At 44.9% G+C, this 19,052-nt stretch overlaps 1 protein-coding gene across 4 annotated transcripts in view; it reads right to left on the reverse strand.

The window, feature by feature from the left end:
• Nucleotides 1–19,052, reverse strand: part of TMEM131L (transmembrane 131 like) — a 173,415-nt gene that overhangs the window by 42,703 nt on the left and 111,660 nt on the right. For 3 of the 4 annotated variants that reach the window (XM_052654395.1, XM_052654394.1, XM_052654397.1), the window contains 11 exons: nucleotides 12,695–12,772; nucleotides 12,356–12,509; nucleotides 11,058–11,116; nucleotides 10,632–10,740; nucleotides 7,343–7,433; nucleotides 6,660–6,813; nucleotides 5,931–6,101; nucleotides 4,561–4,630; nucleotides 3,376–3,493; nucleotides 1,454–1,595; nucleotides 188–297 (listed from right to left, as the gene is read on the reverse strand). In XM_052654395.1, the coding sequence (XP_052510355.1) occupies nucleotides 188–297; nucleotides 1,454–1,595; nucleotides 3,376–3,493; nucleotides 4,561–4,630; nucleotides 5,931–6,101; nucleotides 6,660–6,813; nucleotides 7,343–7,433; nucleotides 10,632–10,740; nucleotides 11,058–11,116; nucleotides 12,356–12,509; nucleotides 12,695–12,772 (1,256 nt within the window). The remainder of the gene's footprint in view (nucleotides 1–187; nucleotides 298–1,453; nucleotides 1,596–3,375; nucleotides 3,494–4,560; nucleotides 4,631–5,930; nucleotides 6,102–6,659; nucleotides 6,814–7,342; nucleotides 7,434–10,631; nucleotides 10,741–11,057; nucleotides 11,117–12,355; nucleotides 12,510–12,694; nucleotides 12,773–19,052) is intronic. The other variant, XM_052654396.1, reaches the window with a different exon arrangement.

A 19,052-nucleotide genomic window follows, 5' to 3' on the forward strand; every position in this document is an offset into this window, starting at 1 on the left:
CGGGTCTGCACGGAGGGCCGGGGGTCGACGTCACAGGCTGAGCCCATGCACGTCCGTGCACAGAACCGGGGGAAATGCAAAGGATGCTGAACAGTTGCTAACAGTTGCGGTCTTAACAGGACAGGCCCTCAACTCCTCCCAGCAACCACCCCCGCCCTATGAGAGGTCTTCACCAGCTGGGCGTTACCATTTGTGCAGCAGGCGCGCAGCGGCCTCAGGCTTCGGGTACAAAGAGATGGGCAGGAGCTGCAGGGAGACTGGCCAGGAGGAGGGGTTCTTCACCACGAAGTACTTCACCTAGACGTGTGGGAAGGAGAGTCAGTTCCAGAGAAAGCACCACCCCTGAGACGCAGCTGCAAAGACTCATCACGTGCATCTCACCAGGAACCATCACCTAGGCAATTCCAGGAACGGTCTAGAGAATCAACGGCCTGCATGCGTCTTAACAGCCGCACAACGTGAGGTGGAGGAGCTGCAGAAGACGGAAGGAGACGCAGGCCACCGGGCCAGGCAAGGAGAGGCCCTGGGCTGGATGCTGTGAAGTACGCATGTGAGTCGGATAAGTGGAAACCTTTGTATGGAGACTGCAGATCAGGCAAAACTGTTGTGCTTAATGCTTACATTTTCTGGGTTTGATAGTTAGACTCTGATATGCAAGAAGATGTCTTGTTCTTAAGAAATTCACATGGAAGTGGAGTCGGAGCATCATGTCCGACACTCTCACACGGCTCATAAAAAGACATGTGTGGAAAGAAAGGGGAAACATCAAGCCAAGCATGGCGAATGTTAAAAATACATGAATCTGCATGAAGGGCAACTGGGAGTTCTTGGTACTGCTCTTGAAACTCTTCTTTAAGTTGAACTTTTCAAAATAAAATGCTTTTAAGAAGCAGTCTTGGGATGTCTTCCCTAAGAAGCTCAATGAGTACCTGAGGAAGTATAAATTATTACTCAGACCACAGTGACCTGGCTCTCAGGTAAGGAGACTTTCCAGATAAAACCTCAAGGCTGGTGGCACTGCCTTCGCTCTGCCCTCCTCCGCCATCAGCTCAGGAGAAGCTTCCACACAGGAAGGGAGCCAAGGATGCAAAAAGTGACAGAGGACGCTCCCTTCTGACCTGCAAACGCGCTCGCTTCTACTGAAGCCTGTGTCAGCCCCAACCCCCTCTGCGGCTACAGCTGAGCACTGGCTTAGCTGGTGGATTCTGAGCCGAATACAGACTTCGTAACATGCATCTGCTTAAAGCATTTCAGTCTGTTCTTGAGTTTATTCCTCATTTTGTTCTTCCGACATCTCCCTCCTAGAAGCGCTGAACGGCATACATGTATCACTTAAATTTCAACTAACTTTTGATTCTGGAACCGTATCTCAAGGTGGAAACACTCGGTTAACGTAAAAACTCAAGGGCCGAGGTGTCAAGGACGAAGAAATGAGAAGACGTGGGAGCCTCACCATGCTGTTCCTCAGGGCGGTGGCACTGAAGTTCAAAACGAGGCCAGGCTCAGGGACCAAACGAGGCAGGAAGACAGCAAAAGGCTCCGACTCCTTGGATTTCTTTGAATGGGCAAACCGAGTCACTCCTAAAACAGTCCTTCTGTGAAATTCGTAAAGAAAGAAATTATGGGAAATAATTTTGACATATAAACAAGAAATCACTAAATATCACTTCAACTAAAACGAACAAGAGGCTCTTGGAAAAACATGGCTTATTCAGGGTATGTGTGTGTACTCACTCAGGTATGTCCAGCTCTTTGTGTGGCCCCATGGACTGTGGCCCGCCAGGCTCCTCTGTCCATGGGATTTCCCAGGCAACAATACTGGAGTGGGTTGCCATGCCCTCCTCCAGGGGATCTTCCAGACCCAGGGATCAAACCTGCCTCCCCTGTATTGCAGGTAGATTCTTTACCACTGAGCCCCCTGGGAAGCCTGTTCAGGGTATGGGGGAGGCAAAGTACAAGATGATCTTGGAACACCCCATCTTACTAGAAAGCAAGGAAGTGCTCAAAGAATGATGGGTACACACCAAAGACCCAAAAGCTAGCCTCAACGGGCTCCCATCAGCCTAATCTGGGACAAATTGACATCAAAAATAATGATGACGCTAATGATGGTAATGACCAAAGAATTCATAGTGATGCTCCAAAGAGTGTAGAATGAACAGAATAATTAGCAACATCACCATTTTTGCAGCCATCAATTCAATAACTGATCCCAGGTAATGATTATCAGTGGGCGCCAAAATCCTACGGTGAAACATTCTCAGCAAACAGGAAATGTGTACAGACTCAAACTACCAGAGCACATATTATTTATTCATTGTAAAAGGAAAAACGTAGGCTACAATGGAGAGGGTCAAATGATTCAACCAAACGACATCAATAATGGGACAGATTGATATTTATATCCCTCCTCAGGTGACGCAATGATAAGGACACAAGAGCAACCAAGTCATGAGTACTCTTCCCCAAAATGTTTAACAGGAATGTAAACCTGAAGAAGCGATCCCAAAAAATCCAGAGTGTTGAATGTTCCCTAAGACAGCTGGCTATGACGCTCTGAAACATCACGCTACGAAAGATGAGGAAAGGGGGGCACTAAAGAAAATTAAGGGAACATGACGACTAAATACGAGGCATGCTCCTTGGATGCATCCTGGATTTTAAAAAAGGAAGACAGCTATAATGGATATTTTGGGGTCAACTAGGGGCTTTCCCGGGTTCAGATGGTAAAGAATCCACATGCAATGTGGGAGATCTGGGTTCAGTCCCTGGGTGGGGAAGATCGCTTGGAGAAAGGAAGAGCTATCCCCTCCAGTATTCTTGCGAAGAATTCCATGGACTGAGGAACTTGGCAAGCTCCAGTCCATGGGGTTGCTAAGAGCTGGACCCGACTAAGCGACTAACACTTTCACTTTCACACGAGGGAAATGTGAGTCTGGGCCGTTTATTAATTCAAATAACCCCGTCAACGTTAAGTTCCTTGGGTATGTAATGACGGTGAAGTTACATGCAGGAGAATGTTCCTTAGGAAAGAAAGTCTTCCCTAATAAAGTGCTAAGGGCTGAAGCGTCATGGTATCTACAGCTTACTTTCAAATGACTCAGCAAAAAGAAAGTGTGCGTGTACACGTGCATACAGACGCAGGTGGAGAGAGAGAAAAAACAGCAAAAGCGGTAAGATGTAAACACCTGGTGAGTCCAAATTAGGAATATTTGAGTACTCATCATACTATACTTTTCAACTCTTCTGAGGTTTGAAATTTGTCAAAATAAAGGCTGGATATTAAGCATTCACTATTGAAATTTCAGCAAAGATTATGTTCAAGTGTCCCCCCCAGTGCGGAATACAAGAAACAAAGAAAGGTGGAAAACATACTTGCAGACGTCCCCGTGTTTTAATTTCTTCCATCTTTCATACAATGTATTTGCAAGTTCGGAATCCACATCCCAGGTAGACCGATCCAGAGAAAGGCTCCCTTCCCAGTTAGGATTTTCTACAAGTTAGATCAGACTTACTGTTTAGATGCACAGGAAACACAGTTCACTTAGTAAATAAAGCCAAGGGTTGAGGGCTAAACCTTCTCAAACCCAGAGGACAGTAAAGTGCTCAGTGACTCCTGTCCGCTGACTGCTTCACTCCAAGTCCCTCTAACTCAGTGGTAAATGAGATATCAAATCAAAGGAACATGTATAAAACGAAACTGAATCGAATTATGTGACGGTAATAACATAAAAGACACATGGCTCATGAATACAGCCTGAAACAAGGGAAAAATCTTACTCAGACCATGTTCAACAGCTTCAAACCTAAAAGGCTAAACTGCGCCAGGAAGTGCTAGCCATCTCTGAGCTGGGTTTCCAGGCAGGGCCAGTGCGCAATCAGGCGCAATCCTCAGAAACGAGGGCTGCGAGCAGGGCTCGGCCTAGCGGCGCCTGTCCACACTCAAACGGGTCCCTGTCTGCTGGCCTGCCCTGCCTTGTCTGTGCTAGAAGACAAGGGTGGAAAAGTGGGAGTCATCCAAAGGAAACCTCTGTGCTAGAACGCTCTCCTTGGGCTATATATTTTAATAAATCAACAGGCAGCAAGGAAACTTGGAACAGCTTTCTCTATCGACACCTTGGCCTCCAGTCTCACACAACAACGAATGCTCCCTATAAGATGCTTATACTCTCTTCAAAGACAATTCCAAATTATTATTATTATTATTATTATTATTATTTTTACTAACTTCTAGTCAGCCCTTTTATAAAAGAATCAGAGTCCAATTGTTCCTGGCGACAAGTTTGCTATTATGATCAAACATCGTGTTTGAAAAAGTCCCTTACAGAAGTGCAAGTTAAGACGTAAGGGGGTGTTAATTACACAGGTACCGCAGACGGTTCTGGAGGATTCTTAATAATTTCAAGTCATTCGGTTAATGATCATGCTCTTAAAGAACAGAATATGATGCAATGATGTTAAAGGACTAATTATTCCATCTACAAATGTGAATCTTCCTCACTACTTCCCACCCCACCCAACACTAGAGGTCTACAGAAAGCCTAAGGGCAGAATACTTACCTGCTTTTGATTTTCCCATGAAATAATGCATGCCACAATGTGCTATCACTTCAAAACCCAGACTCCCTTCCTAGATTGAAAAGTAATATATGAATAACTTAAAACACAACACTAAACACAAAAATCCTAACGCACTCAAACGCATAGCACACATGGGCCTCCACCTCCGCAAACTTCCCTTTAACCAGAAGCCAAACAACTAGGAAGTGATTTCTTGGCCTTCTTTCTCCTTGATTGAGAGCTCTGACTGTCTCTCACAGCAGGGTCACTACAATGGATTCTGTGCAATAATCAACACCCACAGTGACACCCCCAGGGCCCTACAGACACCAAGCTGCCTTCTAAATTAAAGATTAAATTAGTCTCAGGATATTCTCAGTAGGGTTTCTAAAACACTGTATTCTAATCCATCATAACTCCTAAGCTATTCAGGACATTTAAATGAATGTTCCACTTCCTAAGTTGGGAAAGCACAGATCGCCTCTTCCACACATTCCTGCAGCCTGCCTGCTCCCTCCCAGTCACTCTTCTCATATGCAGCCCTTGATGGAAAAAGGGAATATCTAAGAAACCTCCCCTGCTCAAAATATGGGTTAATAAAATTAACCTTACATTTTGTTTACCATACTTTTAGAAGCCCTATCTTTAAGTTTTTAGCAAAACATGAGGCAATTCTATCTATGAAACACCAACGCTAGTGAGAAAAATCATAAAGATGGTTGTATGAATGTCTCATAGTGAAAAATTAGAACCCAGCATCATACAGAAGAGCTTGGATCAAAAAGAAGCAATAACAGTAACTAAATGAAAAGAAATAAACATTAAGAAAAAATGAGACATGTTTAAGGTAAGATCTAAATTAAATACAATATACAAAGACTTTAGAAAGTATTTGCTTAATCGCGAATGCTTTCAGGCTTTAGATTATGGCCCACTAGGAAATTCAAGGATTATGAGCAGCTGAGAGTCACTTACCAGAGGTCTAAATAAAGCATTTAACAATTTAGTTTATTTGAAGTCACTGCAAATACGTACTAATGGCACAAATGTGTTTACTATAGCAAGCACATATTCCTTGCTCATTTTGGAAATAGGTGAAAATGAGATCTATCGGCTTGTAATACCTTATTTCACTTGAAAATTACTTCATGTATTACTTTACAAAAAATAGAAGCTGTTTTCAAACAGATTTCCATACTAAACAATTTATCATCTAAGACTGGCCTGGTAATACCCATTAATTTCTTAGACAGCCTTAGAAAATATGAGGTCAACTCCATCAACAAAATCCAAGCACCATAAGGTAAGCTAATAAGAAGAAATAGTAATTATTACAAAAGTTATAAAACATTAGCATATGTAAACAATACCTTGGTGGGCGCTGAGTAAATCTGAAGAGGTATTGCAAAAACAGCACCTATGTTTGTAGTCAAAAATACACGGGTGAATACATTTAGGGCAATGTCTTTAACAGCAAGTTTCAAAGAAAATATTTTCCAACAGCCTGGAGGTAGAAATAAAGGGCCAGTGAAATTCAGAATCTAAAAAGAAAAGAAGTAGGAGAAATTACTTTCCTAACTAATGCTAATTATGATTAAAATCATCATACTGTGTGATACTAAAGTTCTTCTACACTTTGAGAAACAAAATGTCACTCAATTATTTCCAGGTCAAATACCGACATATTTTTCTATAAATAATAGGTGTCATTTAATATTTAACATGCACTTGTTTTTAAATTTCACAAAAGTAATCTTGACATGTTCACAGCCGGTATTTTACCAAAACCTACTATTTTATCATGAAGAGGCTTATTTTTACTAAATGTAATCTTCTTAGGATAGATTATAATTTACAATATTTTTAAATAATGATAGTAACAAATATCTCTAATGGGATATATCCTGGTCCCTTTGAGCTCCTTGAATAATAGTTTGAAAAAATAAAGAGAGCCTAAAAGTAATTCTGAAAATGTTAAAAGAAACATACTTGCTTTAAAATTTGTAAGTGGAAGATTTTATAAATAATTAATTTCATAGTATTTGACCTTAAACAAAGCTTAAAATAGGCTAAAACTTAAATAAAAATACCATATGTACCTTTATAATGTGCTTGGTCTCCTTGGAAACAAACACATCATTTAATACAACACCACGGTCAAAATGGTTGAGGTACCACATGGACCAAAGCCCTGAAGTATTCTCGTGATTCTCTATGTGAAACTGGGTGGCAGAAGGGTCCATTCGAAAATACCTGCGAACAAAAGACAGTCACAACATCAGTCCCGTGTATGCAGACAACCGTAAGGGCGAGAATGAGCCTCTAACTCCAACAGAACGGTCGCATATAACCCTAACCTAACCTAAAAAAAACACAGTCGTTGCATAAAAGCATCACAGAATGAATGTCAGCACCTTCTTCAGCCTTCCTGCCCACAAGCGGAGCATCTGAAGGCCCAAGGGTGCAGTGTGGCTAGCACCAGGACAGCTCACAGAGGCCACCAGGCAGAAACCAGACCCCGAAGGTAACTCAGAAACGTAGCGGGAATATGCTTTCCTCCTTCCACACACGGCTGCCTGGCCCGGATCCCATTCACCACCTCCATCATTCAGCTTCCCCTTTCCCATCCTGCAAATACCCTTTCACAGCCTTCTAGCATTGCTAACTCTGGAAGAGTCCAGAGAGAGAATCACACAAGTTATCACCTCCTTGTTAAAGTCACCTCCGGGCTACGGCAGGGCAGGGAAGCAAACCATTCCAGGGAAAGAGGAATGAAACCCACCCTTGAACCACAGGGGAGGAGAGGCATGCTTTTAGTGTCGGAGAGTCTTTCTTCTTTCTGTCTTCTCTTACCCCACTCTCACAGGACGGAGCTGTTGGGAGGCAGAAGGAAATAAATGTGAAGAATCAGTATCTCTTCTTTCATTTGCCCAAATGAAAATAACTGTTTTATCTATAACATTTTAATTACTTCACATTTTTGTCTCCATTAAGATCGTGCATGAGATATAAATGGTAAAATCCTTTCCTAAACACTATCTTTCCTCCTTACTGGCTGGTTGTCAGTTACCCAGAACATGGTACTACCCCCCTCTTTGCTAAACCAACCTCTCATTTCTTCTTTTGGAGGAAAAGAGAGTCAATGCTTTATGGCTCTCCTTTAGTAAAGATCTTAAGAGGCAAGATTGAGGGCAGGAGGAGAAGGGGACGGCAGAGGATGAGATGGCTGGACGGCATCACCGACTCAGTGGACATGAGATTGAGTACACTCCAGGAGTTGGTGATGGACAGGGAGGCCTGGCCTGCTGCAGTCCATGGCGTCGCAAAGAGTCAGACACAACTGAGCGACTGAACTGAACTGAGCTAATAGGTAAGTCCTTGGATCTGCAGAGATGACAAAAGTGAACAGTCAAGCCCACTAGGGTGGGTGAAAAGATGCGTGTGGAGGTGTAAGCCAGAAATGAACAGGTGGACCCAAGATCACAGAGGAGCCACAGCCAAAGGGGTACCTCGCTGCCAAAAACCACTGCTGAATCGTCAATCACTCAATGTGTTCCTTGAGCCAGGTCAGGACACCGTCCCACTGGTACTGAATTCTTAACTCTGATACTGACACCTGACTTTTTTTTTTAGGTGTATGTTAATATACGTTCCCCTCCTAAAATTCAAACACTAACAAAAAGATGTGAAAATAAACGTCTACCTTTCCCTAGACAAGAGAAACAACTGGCAGCAGACTCCAGGCATCCGTCCAGGGCTCTAACACATGCACACACACAGGGCCCCTGAGAGAACCACCCTGCCAAAACTGCAGACTCCAGGCATCCGTCCAGTGCTCTAACACACGCGCGCACACACACGGGGCCCCTTAGAGAACCACCCTGCCGACAGTGCAGACTCCAGGCATCCGTCCAGGGCTCTAACACACGCGCACACACACGGGGCCCCTTAGAGAACCACCCTGCTGACACTGCAGACTCCAGGCATCCGTCCAGTGCTCTAACACACACACACACACACACACACACGGGGCCCCTTAGAGAACCAGCCTGCCAACACTGCAGACTCCAGGCATCCGTCCAGGGCTCTAACACACGCACACACACACACAGGGCCCCTTAGAGAACCACCCACCCGACACTGCAGACTCCAGGCATCCGTCCAGTGCTCTAACACACGCACACACACACAGGGCCCCTTAGAGAACCACCCACCCGACACTGCAGACTCCAGGCATCCGTCCAGTGCTCTAACACACACACACACACACACACACACACACACACACACAGGGCCCCTTAGAGAACCACCCACCCGACACTGCAGACTCCAGGCATCCGTCCAGTGCTCTAACACACGCGCACACACACGGGGCCCCTTAGAGAACCACCCTGCCGACAGTGCAGACTCCAGGCATCCGTCCAGTGGTCTAACACACACACACACACACACACACAGGGCCCTTAGAGAACCACCCTGCCGACACTGCAGACTCCAGGCATCCGTCCAGGGCTCTAACACACGCACACACACACACACAGGGCCCCTTAGAGAACCACCCACCCGACACTGCAGACTCCAGGCATCCGTCCAGTGCTCTAACACACGCGCACACACACAGGGGCCCTTAGAGGACCACCCTGCCGACAGTGCAGACTCCAGGCTTCTGTCCAGTGCTCTAACACATGCACACACACACAGGGCCCCCTAGAGAACCACCCTGCCGACACAGCAGACTCCAGGCATCCGTCCAGTGCTCTAACACACGCACACACACACAGGGCCCCCTAGAGAACCACCCTGCCGAGACTGCAGACTCCAGGCTTCCGTCCAGTGCTCCAACACACGCACACACACACAGGGCCCCCTAGAGAACCACCCTGCCGACACTGCAGACTCCAGGCATCCGTCCAGGGCTCTAACAAACGCACACACACACAGGGCCCTTAGAGAACCACCCACCCGACACTGCAGACTCCAGGCATCCGTCCAGTGCTCTAACACACGCACACACACACAGGGGCCCTTAGAGAACCACCCTGCCGACACTGCAGACTCCAAGCATCCGTCCAGTGCTCTAACACATGCATACACACACACAGGGCCCTGAGAGAACCACCCTGCCGACACCGCAGACTCCAGGCATCCATCCAGGGCTCTAACACACGCACACACACACACACAGGGCCCCTTAGAGAACCACCCTGCCGACACTGCATCCCTGTGTATGACTCTTAATACCTACAGAGGCCTAGGTCCCACCCCCATGCAGATGAATTACAATTTAACCAATCTCCTGTTCTGTTGCCACAGATAATGCATATTTCTGTTAGTACAATTCTGAATATATACAAGTGTATATCTCATGAAGATACACTCCCAGGATAAGCTCGGAGAAGCAGAATTCAGGGTCAGAGAGCATATATGCACATCTTAAGTGTTCAGAGAAAGGACCAATTTTCTCTCCTAAATAGCACGTATCAAATTATACTCATGTCAAAAAAATCAGTGTTGTTTTCTTCCTAGTCATTACTAACACAGAATACTAACAATCTTTTTAATCTTCACAGACCTAAGTCCTAAGTTATATCTCACTTACTGCTTTAAATTAACATTTCTTTCAATATAAGTGAGTCGGGTCTTGTTTTCATATATTTAAAATGCATTTCACTCCTTTGTAGAAACCTTCTGAACTGTAAGTGCGACTGAGGACAGGACTGGGTTGAACACTCACTAGGTATCCTGCATTGCATTCTACGCAAAGAAACCAAACTAGGGGTGCACAACCCTACCTGTAAAAGCAGTGCGTCCCTCACACGTGTACAATCTGGCCTTTCAAACCACCAACTGAGTTATGATCTGTAAACTCAAAACCCTACTCACGTGGCATCATAAAAGCGGCACAGCACTACTGCTTCCATCAGGCCACCTCTTAGAACTGTTGAGGCTGTGGAACTGAAAGGAAGCCCAAGCGCCTAGGCTGTAGCTGAGCCGTCACAGGAAGAACTAGAACCATAGCGACTAAACAACGAAAACAAGAAGACAGCCTCCAACATTTTTAAAATCTGTACCTCTGCAAGTAAAAGAAGCAATCTTTGTAAAGTTGGTTGTGGAAGTAGGTAGGAGTACCGGTTCAAACTGCAGAGACAGGACATCTCTCTGGGAGAAATGACGTACGTCCTGTAACAAAAACAGTCCACAATACTGCTCTTAGCGGGGTGGAGGCTCATCCAGGTGGAATCAACCCTGTTAAAACGGCTGAGTAGCTCAGGATGGCATAGAGAGCAACTGTTCAGTAGCAGGGGTAACGACACGTGCTATTCTGTAATAGCACGAAGGGGTGCTGACAACCTTCATCCAGATATGGGCTCAAGCAAGGGAAAACGGGTTCCAATGGAAGCAAAAGATAACAGAGACAAGTGTTCTCTCAAAAGTCCTCATGTTCTGTAATTAAATATACACTTGTAAGTTTAAAGTATACAAGTATTTAAAATTACCTGTATCCATATAAGGCTGTTTCCTGAATGTAATATATACATATTCACTGCTGAATCATCTGTTCAAAAGAATCAAAGTAATGAGATTACAACAAAGGGCCATCTCATTCTCACTACTGAAGTTAAAACATCACCTAGCACAATTCTCTTAAAAAATGCAATTCATCTTCCAACATGAAAATTGAAATGAGGAGCTGTTTTCTGGTGGGTATTCTTCGAAGTCACAAGAAGAAGGACTCTGGCAAAAAGACTGACCTGTCAACACGGGCTCTCTAATGATGAACTGCTAGTAGAAAAAGTCTGAGTGTAGCGTCACACTCCTGCTCCCTAGATGAAACTAACCAACTGGACAGCTTCCGAGAAACCTGAGGTCTCCTACTGATCAGACAGCCCCTCACTTCCTTACTTGACAACCACACTTGGGAAAAATAAAACCCTGGACCTCCGGATGCAGGCGTCCCTTTAATCCTCACCAACAGAAACGCTGCCCATGCTGCAGGCATCTTCCCTCCACTGAAGTCCACCTGGCCATCCTGGGAACCGGCAGAAACTCGGAACCCCCAGGACGAGAAGGCTCTCCTGCTGACCCCTGACTACTGTAATCAGTTCTGAGGACGGGAAAGTAAACTGTGTTCGGTCAACGATTAAGGCCAATGTAAAACTGTATTTCGGTACCAGAACAGCATTGATAACCAATGGCAAAGCTGACATGGTAAAATTCATGGACCCTATGTCCTCCACAAAATCTCTTAGAAACTTAAACTGATAAACAAGGCTATTCTTGGTAAGCAGGATGCACAATTTCAAAGGTAAAATTCATAGACGGGAACACTGTAACTCACACTACTCTGACTTGTCAGGCATCCAGGATCAAGCCAAACCAGGCACATACCATCAACTATGAAACACACAAACAGCATGACTCGGTCAGCTGAGCTTCTGCAAGTCATAAAGCAGAACCAAGACACAAGATGCAAAATGCTGCGTAAATGTTCATATCAGACTGCGGTGCCCATTTAATTTGTTCACCGTCTTCAAAACGCCAAGGAAATTATTTCTCGGGAAAACACAGAATGGTCTGCCGCTGCCACTTAATTTGCTTTGAAAAATAATACACCCTTACTAGCAGATGCAGACTGGAAACTAGTCACTACTGCAGGGTTTCAGTAACGAAAGCGAAACCTCCTTGTCTTGGATGGCAGCAATGCAATCTGCGATCTCTCAGTAAATGATTCAGAAAGGTGATGCAGGTGAAGCAAAATATATTTCAACAGAAAAGTTTACAGATTCTGCCATACCTGAGCTCTCAGATTTATCTGTAGCTACATAAATAATAGAGAGATGATCTAACAAATCTTGCGTGTTTTCTTCAAATTCTTTGGAGGTGTTTTCCACTGTTACAATTATGCTCATCTGTAGCCGTAAAACGTCATCCGATTCCACATAACAACTCTGAGATCGGAGGGATGGAAAAAAAAGGAAAAACTCGAGAAATCAACTTAATTTTTTTATTTCAAATCTTAGGGGGGAAAAGCACTTAGGACAAAAGCATATGCACTTCTGCAAATAAACATGCTGTTTTATTTTTTATCTCTAAACAAAGAGGCAGGAAGGAAACACTGAATTTTTAATTTTACCTTTAGTTGCTGGCACACTTTATTATGTAAACTGCATTCCAGTTGCACCTGCAAGAGGCTGGAATTAGTGGTTTCCGCCTAAAAGAAGAAAAAGGAGGGAAAGAAATTACAAGGAAGCAAAAGTCTCAATCTACTATCAACAGTAAACAATCTATCACTTAATCAGAAATTAGATTTCTTCCTTCATTTTATTCATTCAACATGTACTTGAGCCTCTGCTAAATGTTAGGCAAAATTCTATTTGCTGAGAATACAACAGTGAATAAAACAGAAAAATCTCTTCTGTCACTGAGCTCACATCTAATGGAAATCACAAGCTCTCCCAGGGGCAACATGAAAATTCCTGTTATGGCAATAAGCAGATAAAAATGTTCTAAAGATACACAGGAACACTGCTGCTTGGCATTTCTTGTATTTTTTTAACATTCTGCTCCAACACAGGAGCCTGCTCTTATTTAAAAGCAGGTTCACTCTGTTCAGTTCAGTTCAGTTGCTCGGTCATGTCCGACTCTTTGCGACCCCATGGACTGTAGCACGCCAGGCTTCCCTGTCCATCACCAACTCCCAGAGCCTACTCAAACTCATGTCCATCAAGTCGGTGATGCCATCCAATCATCTCATCTTCTGTTGTTCCCTTCTCCTCCCACCTTCAATTGCATCAGGGTCTTTTCAAATGTCAGTTCTTCACATCAGGTGGCCAAAGTATTGGAGCTTCAGCATCAGTCCTTCCACTGTACATGCAGGACTGATCTCCTTTAGGATGGACTGGTTGGATCTCCCAGAGTCTTCTCTAACACCACAGTTCAAAAGCATCAATTCTTTGGTGCTCAGCTTTCTTTATAGTCCAACTCTCACATCCATACTACTGGGAAAACCATAGCTTTGACTAGACAGACCTTTGTTGGCAAAGTAATGTCTCTGCTTTTTAATATGCTGTCTAGGTTGGTCATAGCTTTTCCTCCAAGGAGCAAGTGTCTTTTAATTTCATGGCTGCAGTCACCATCTGCAGAGCCAGTTAATGGTTCTGATGCCTGGCTCTCATCAGTAGAATGAGCTTAGATGCTGTGGCAAAACCACAGGAGAAGGCCCACCATTCAACTGGCTATCATTTTTAATAGGCGGAAGAGAGGTGAATGGAAGAGACAAAAGTACATGAAAAGATGGCAGAATTTCATAAAGTTCAGAGATCTTAACGCATGGGATGATATCGAGGAAATGCAGAGTTCATCCAGGCATATGGCCATTTGGGTGGGAGGGCGGGGGCAGCAAGAACGAACGCACAACAACGTCAGGCCTGCAGCATGTCAGTCCCGAGGATCCCCTCTTCTGTTGCGTCTGACACGTCTAGCGTAGTAATTACAAAGGCGGCACGTGGCTTGGCAGTCTCGGTCAGAACACCAGAAAATCTCAGCAAGGTACGAAGGCATTCCCCACATCCTCAGCTGACTCACCTGTGGGTACATGTCAATTCACTCCCGGAGGATCTCGTTTTAAGTAGAATCACCACAATTACGTTTAATTTGTTAGATTTATAAGAATATCTAAGTATATTAAAAATACATCTTTAACTACCTCAACTGTCATTCAGCAATTAATGTATAAAACAAGAATGAAATACAGCTGATCCTCAGTTCCATGGAAGCAGACTGGAAGGAACTTCAGCATTCTTGGGAGTGTGGTCCCTGGGGGGCTCCTGGATCCCACCCCCTGCAGACGCCAAGGGACCATGGCATATTACACTTTAAAGTGTGGTAAAAATAGTTAAGGGGTTTAACCAAGCTGGGCTTCCCTTGTGGCTCAGCTGGTAAAGAATCCACCTGCAATGCGGGAGACCTGGGTTCGATCCTTGGGTTGGCAAGATCCCCTGGAGAAGGGAAAGGCTACCCACTCCAGTGTTCTGGCCTGGAGAATTCCATGGACTGTATAGTCCACGGGGTCGCAAAGAGTTGGACACGACTGAGCGGCCTTCACTTTCACTTAACCAAGGTTGTAAATAGGACCAAACATTTAGCCAAGGCTCTTTTAAAAAGTAATTGTGCAAGAGAAACACCAATACGGTATATTAGCGCATATATATGGAATTTAGAAAGACGCTAACAATGACCCTATATGCAAGACAGCAAGAGACACAGATGTAAAGAACAGACTTTTGGACTCTGCGGGAGAAGGCGAGGGTGGGACGACATGAGGGAACAGCACTGAAACATGTATATTCACGTATGAGAAACATGACGAGTGCAAGTTTGATGCGTGAAGCAGGGCACTCAAAAGCCAGTGTTCTGGGACAAGCCAGAGGGATGGAGTGGGGAGGGAGGTGGGAGGGGTTCAGGATGGGGGACACATGGGCACCTGTGAGTGATTCATGTCAGTGTACGGCAAAAAGCACCACAATACTATAAAGTAATTACCCTCCGATTAAAATACATTAACAATTTTTAAAAAAGTAATTGCTCGTATCAGTTAGATTTAAACAGTAACATCATCTGTAAACTGAACCTCAAATCTCAAGGAAGAGCTCGATTTTTAATTTGTCTTTCTGTGAGCCAAGACCCACATCAAAAACATAAACAAAGAAAGCCCACCTACTCCTTGAAACTGTTAGTCAAGCTCTAAGTGACCCCGTGTATCCCAACCCAATAGAAACCCCCTTCTGCCCGACCCTGCTCCCCTCTTGGCGTCTCCTGGTGTCTCTCTCACCCTCTTTGGTGCGTCCGCTGGCTCTGCTGCCTCCGGCACAGCCGTCACAGTCACTGCAGATTCCGTCTGTCCCCTGCTCTCTCGCCCAACACACCGAAGCCACCCATGCTTATCTCACTGGTGCAGGCGTCTCTGCACACCCACACGTGCAGCCAGTGCCTGGGTGCCCCCCGCACCCTCACACACAGCCCCTGCTGGGGGCCGCGTCTGCACACCACTCCCCATAGCACTGCTTAAGCCAGAAACCTGGAAACCAACCTCCCCGTGCCTTCTCACTCAGCCTCCCCCAACAACCCAGAACCCAGGCGTACTGAGCGGCTGTCTTCTGCAGCCCCTGGACGTGTTCACTTCCCTTCATTCCTAACACCCTAAGGACCGGGCCAGCACACTGCCCATGGGCCAAAATCAGCCTGTGTGTAGATAAAGTCCGGTTGGAACATGGCCACGCTCTCTCTGCAAACTGCCTGTGGCTGCCTTCAGGCTAAGACGGCACAGTAGAGTCTAGAGCCTACAAAACCAAAACGAACGCCTCTCTGGGCCTTTACAGAAAAAGCTGACGGACCTCTGCCCTGGTTGGGAGGGAGGAGGAGGGGGCAGCAGGCTGGCACAGTAACTACCCCCCGGTCTCCGCGTTTCTACCCCTGTCCTCTCCTCTGCACTGTCCACAATACGTCAGGAATGAGCTTACTAACACACAAACCAGGTGACATCACCACCTGCTCAGAACCCATCCCAGACTGCCTGCTCAGCCAAAGCCCCAAGTCCTTTACTGCACCAAAAAACCCGGGCGCCTGCCTCTTCTCTACCTCCATGTTTATGCTTCAGCTTCACCTACTTTCTGCTCCATTTTGCCGTCAACCTCTGAACGTGCTGTTTCTTTGCCTTGAACTCTCATTCCCAATCCATCCTCCGCTCCACCTAACTAAATCTGATTCATCCTTCACGTCCCAGCAGAAACACGACTCTTAGGGAGGTGGTCCTTGACAGCACCAGGGGGGTCAACGCCAGTACTCACACTCAGGCCATAGGCCACGACACTACAGCAACCTGTTCAGGGTCTGCCTTCCTCAGCAGACCGTAAGCACCTTGCCTGATGCTTTCTCCACAATATCTACCACTTAATCAGCACTAGGGTAGACAGCTGATGTTGGAAGAGAAGTGGGTGTACCGTCACAAATGCTCGCTTGAAAGGTGCAAGCCTGCTAGGGGCAAGAAACTAAAAATAAACAATGGCTCTAAAACAGAAGTGTGCATCGGAACCTGGTATTTGGCACGTGCTTCTGATCTGAAACTTTCCCAAAAAAAAGTTTAAAGAGAAACCCATATCAACACGTTTACGATTAGGCTGGGTTTTGTTTAATTAACCTATAACATTTTAACTATAGGCTGTAATCTGACAAGGCAATTTTCTTGCCTAAAATATTTCTTCACATGTTGAAATAAAGGTAAAAGTCCAAAATTATGACTTTGAACATGATTAAAAATCCTACCTGCACAGTGATTTGATTTTAGAGCCCACTAGTTTGTCATTCTTGGTAAATTTCTGGATAAATGAATTTATAATTTATCGTGTTAAATAAGATTCTTCTATCAGTTGGAAACATAACAAAAATAAACTGTCGTTTTATTTGCTGCACAACATATTTCAGAGCCCCACAAGGGGGAGTGCCAGCACCTCCAAACTGCCCTTGAAGATGCAGGCTTCTCTCAAAGAGAAATTTAAATGTCCATGTCTCTTTCCCAAAAGAACAAAAGTACTGCACTCTCCACTTAAAAAGGAAACCTATAACCAAAACATGAGCCGCTTGGGGCAACCACTGGCACACTGGGATAACAAATTCTCTCTGAAAGAGCCCCAGCTGAGCACATTTGTTTTAACCGCTTACGCAGACGTGGGCCTGGGCAGGTTATAAAAGAAAAACGAAAGCCTACTTTTCTTTTGAAACCTCCCACATTATTTTAACAAATTAGTTCATAAATTTGACGGCTAAAAGAAACAATACCTCCTCAGCAGTTTTCACATAAGTGTATGGTATTATTCCTTTTTAGAAGGTGGGAAAAGATGCAGTCTGTAGGACTTAAATGACTTATCAAAGGTCCCCAAAGGTTAGCTAGTGGAAAAACAGGGGGGAAAGTAAAAGCAGTTCTTTTATTGAGTCATCAGTATTTTTTCCACGTAACTCTGAACAGGTCATGCTTATTTCTCAGGTACTTGCAAGCCTAAAAACTCTTCAACATGAAAACATGTCTTAGAAAACCATACCAAGAGAGAATGCAACTGTCAAGAAAATAGCCCTGTTAAGATGCCTTTTGTATGGCATGTATTTCCAAGGTTTTGTGGAGAAGTGGTCTAAACTTAGGGAATGAGATGAAAGAGAAAAAAATTACCTCCCTCTACTTGCTTAAAAAACTGGTCTTTGTGTACCAGGCCAGGAGCACAGGGTGATTCTGGGGGGCTGTGTGCAATCAAACAGGAAAGATAAATGATGGGCTGAAAGTTCTAAGTCGTTGGAGACGATTTTCATTGACAAGAAAGAACAAACCATATCCTGACAAAAGTATAGGAGAGTCTATAATGCATAACTCAGAATGAACAAGAGACTTGAAATTACGATGTTTCCATTAATGATCAGACGTGAAAACGTCTCATTTACAGAATATGATGCATGAAATACAAAAGAATTTCTTGGATAAACCCCAATTACTTAGATTCCCTTTCACGGTTTTTCTCACACATGTTGACTCTCTTTAAACACGTTTACTTGTGTGGTTGCACGCCGTCTCAGTGACACCATGCAGGGTCTTCATTTGCAGCGCATGAACGCTTGGTTGCGGCATGTGGGACCTAGCTCCCTGATTGGGGATCAAACCTGGGGCCGCCTGCACTGGGGGCCCGGAGCTTTAGCCACTGGACGACCAGGAGGTCCCCCTTTCACAATTCTGAATGCTAAACCGTAGAGATCTTATCCAGGTAAATCTCTTCTGCCCACATGTGTCTTTGGAACACAGAGCCCACGTAAGTCATGTGACCGTTCCAGCCACTGGCCCACCCACACGGTGCTAGTACTTTCCTGGTCCTTCTACACAGCACTCACACTCTTTAACTGAAGTCCTACGTTAGCGTCTCCTGTGCAGCAGACAGGCTCAGCTGGCTCACCAACAGGTGCTGCAGGGTTAACTTACCCTGGTACTAACCAGCCCTCACCACTACCACTAACCTGGTTTTCACATATGTAACCACTGAAACAGAATTTACTTACATTGCCAGGCCCACTCACCAAAATATCTGTAAAATCCTAAGAACTGGCTGAGATGAGTTTATTTATTTAAGGGAAAAGGGTTCAGCACACATATCAGATTTTTCCTTATCCACATCGTTTTAGAAAAGGCGGTGCGGCCAAGTGACTCTGCAGTCAACACAGATTCAAGATGAAACCCCAGACATGAAACCTTGGGGATATTCTCCATGAGCCTTTTCCAGGACTCAGCTTTCTCTTGCATAAAGCAGAGGTAATGAGCTCACGGCCATGTCAGCAGCGTTAAATGAGACCCATGCCAATCATAGCACACCAAACAGACCCTCAAAAGGGAGCATTTGCTTGTTTATTCACAATTAATGCATTCAATTAATGAAATCCCACAAGTAACTTAAATGCTTCTA

This window comes from Budorcas taxicolor, chromosome 17, assembly GCF_023091745.1.
Source record: "Budorcas taxicolor isolate Tak-1 chromosome 17, Takin1.1, whole genome shotgun sequence".
Lineage (NCBI taxonomy): Eukaryota > Metazoa > Chordata > Mammalia > Artiodactyla > Bovidae > Budorcas > Budorcas taxicolor.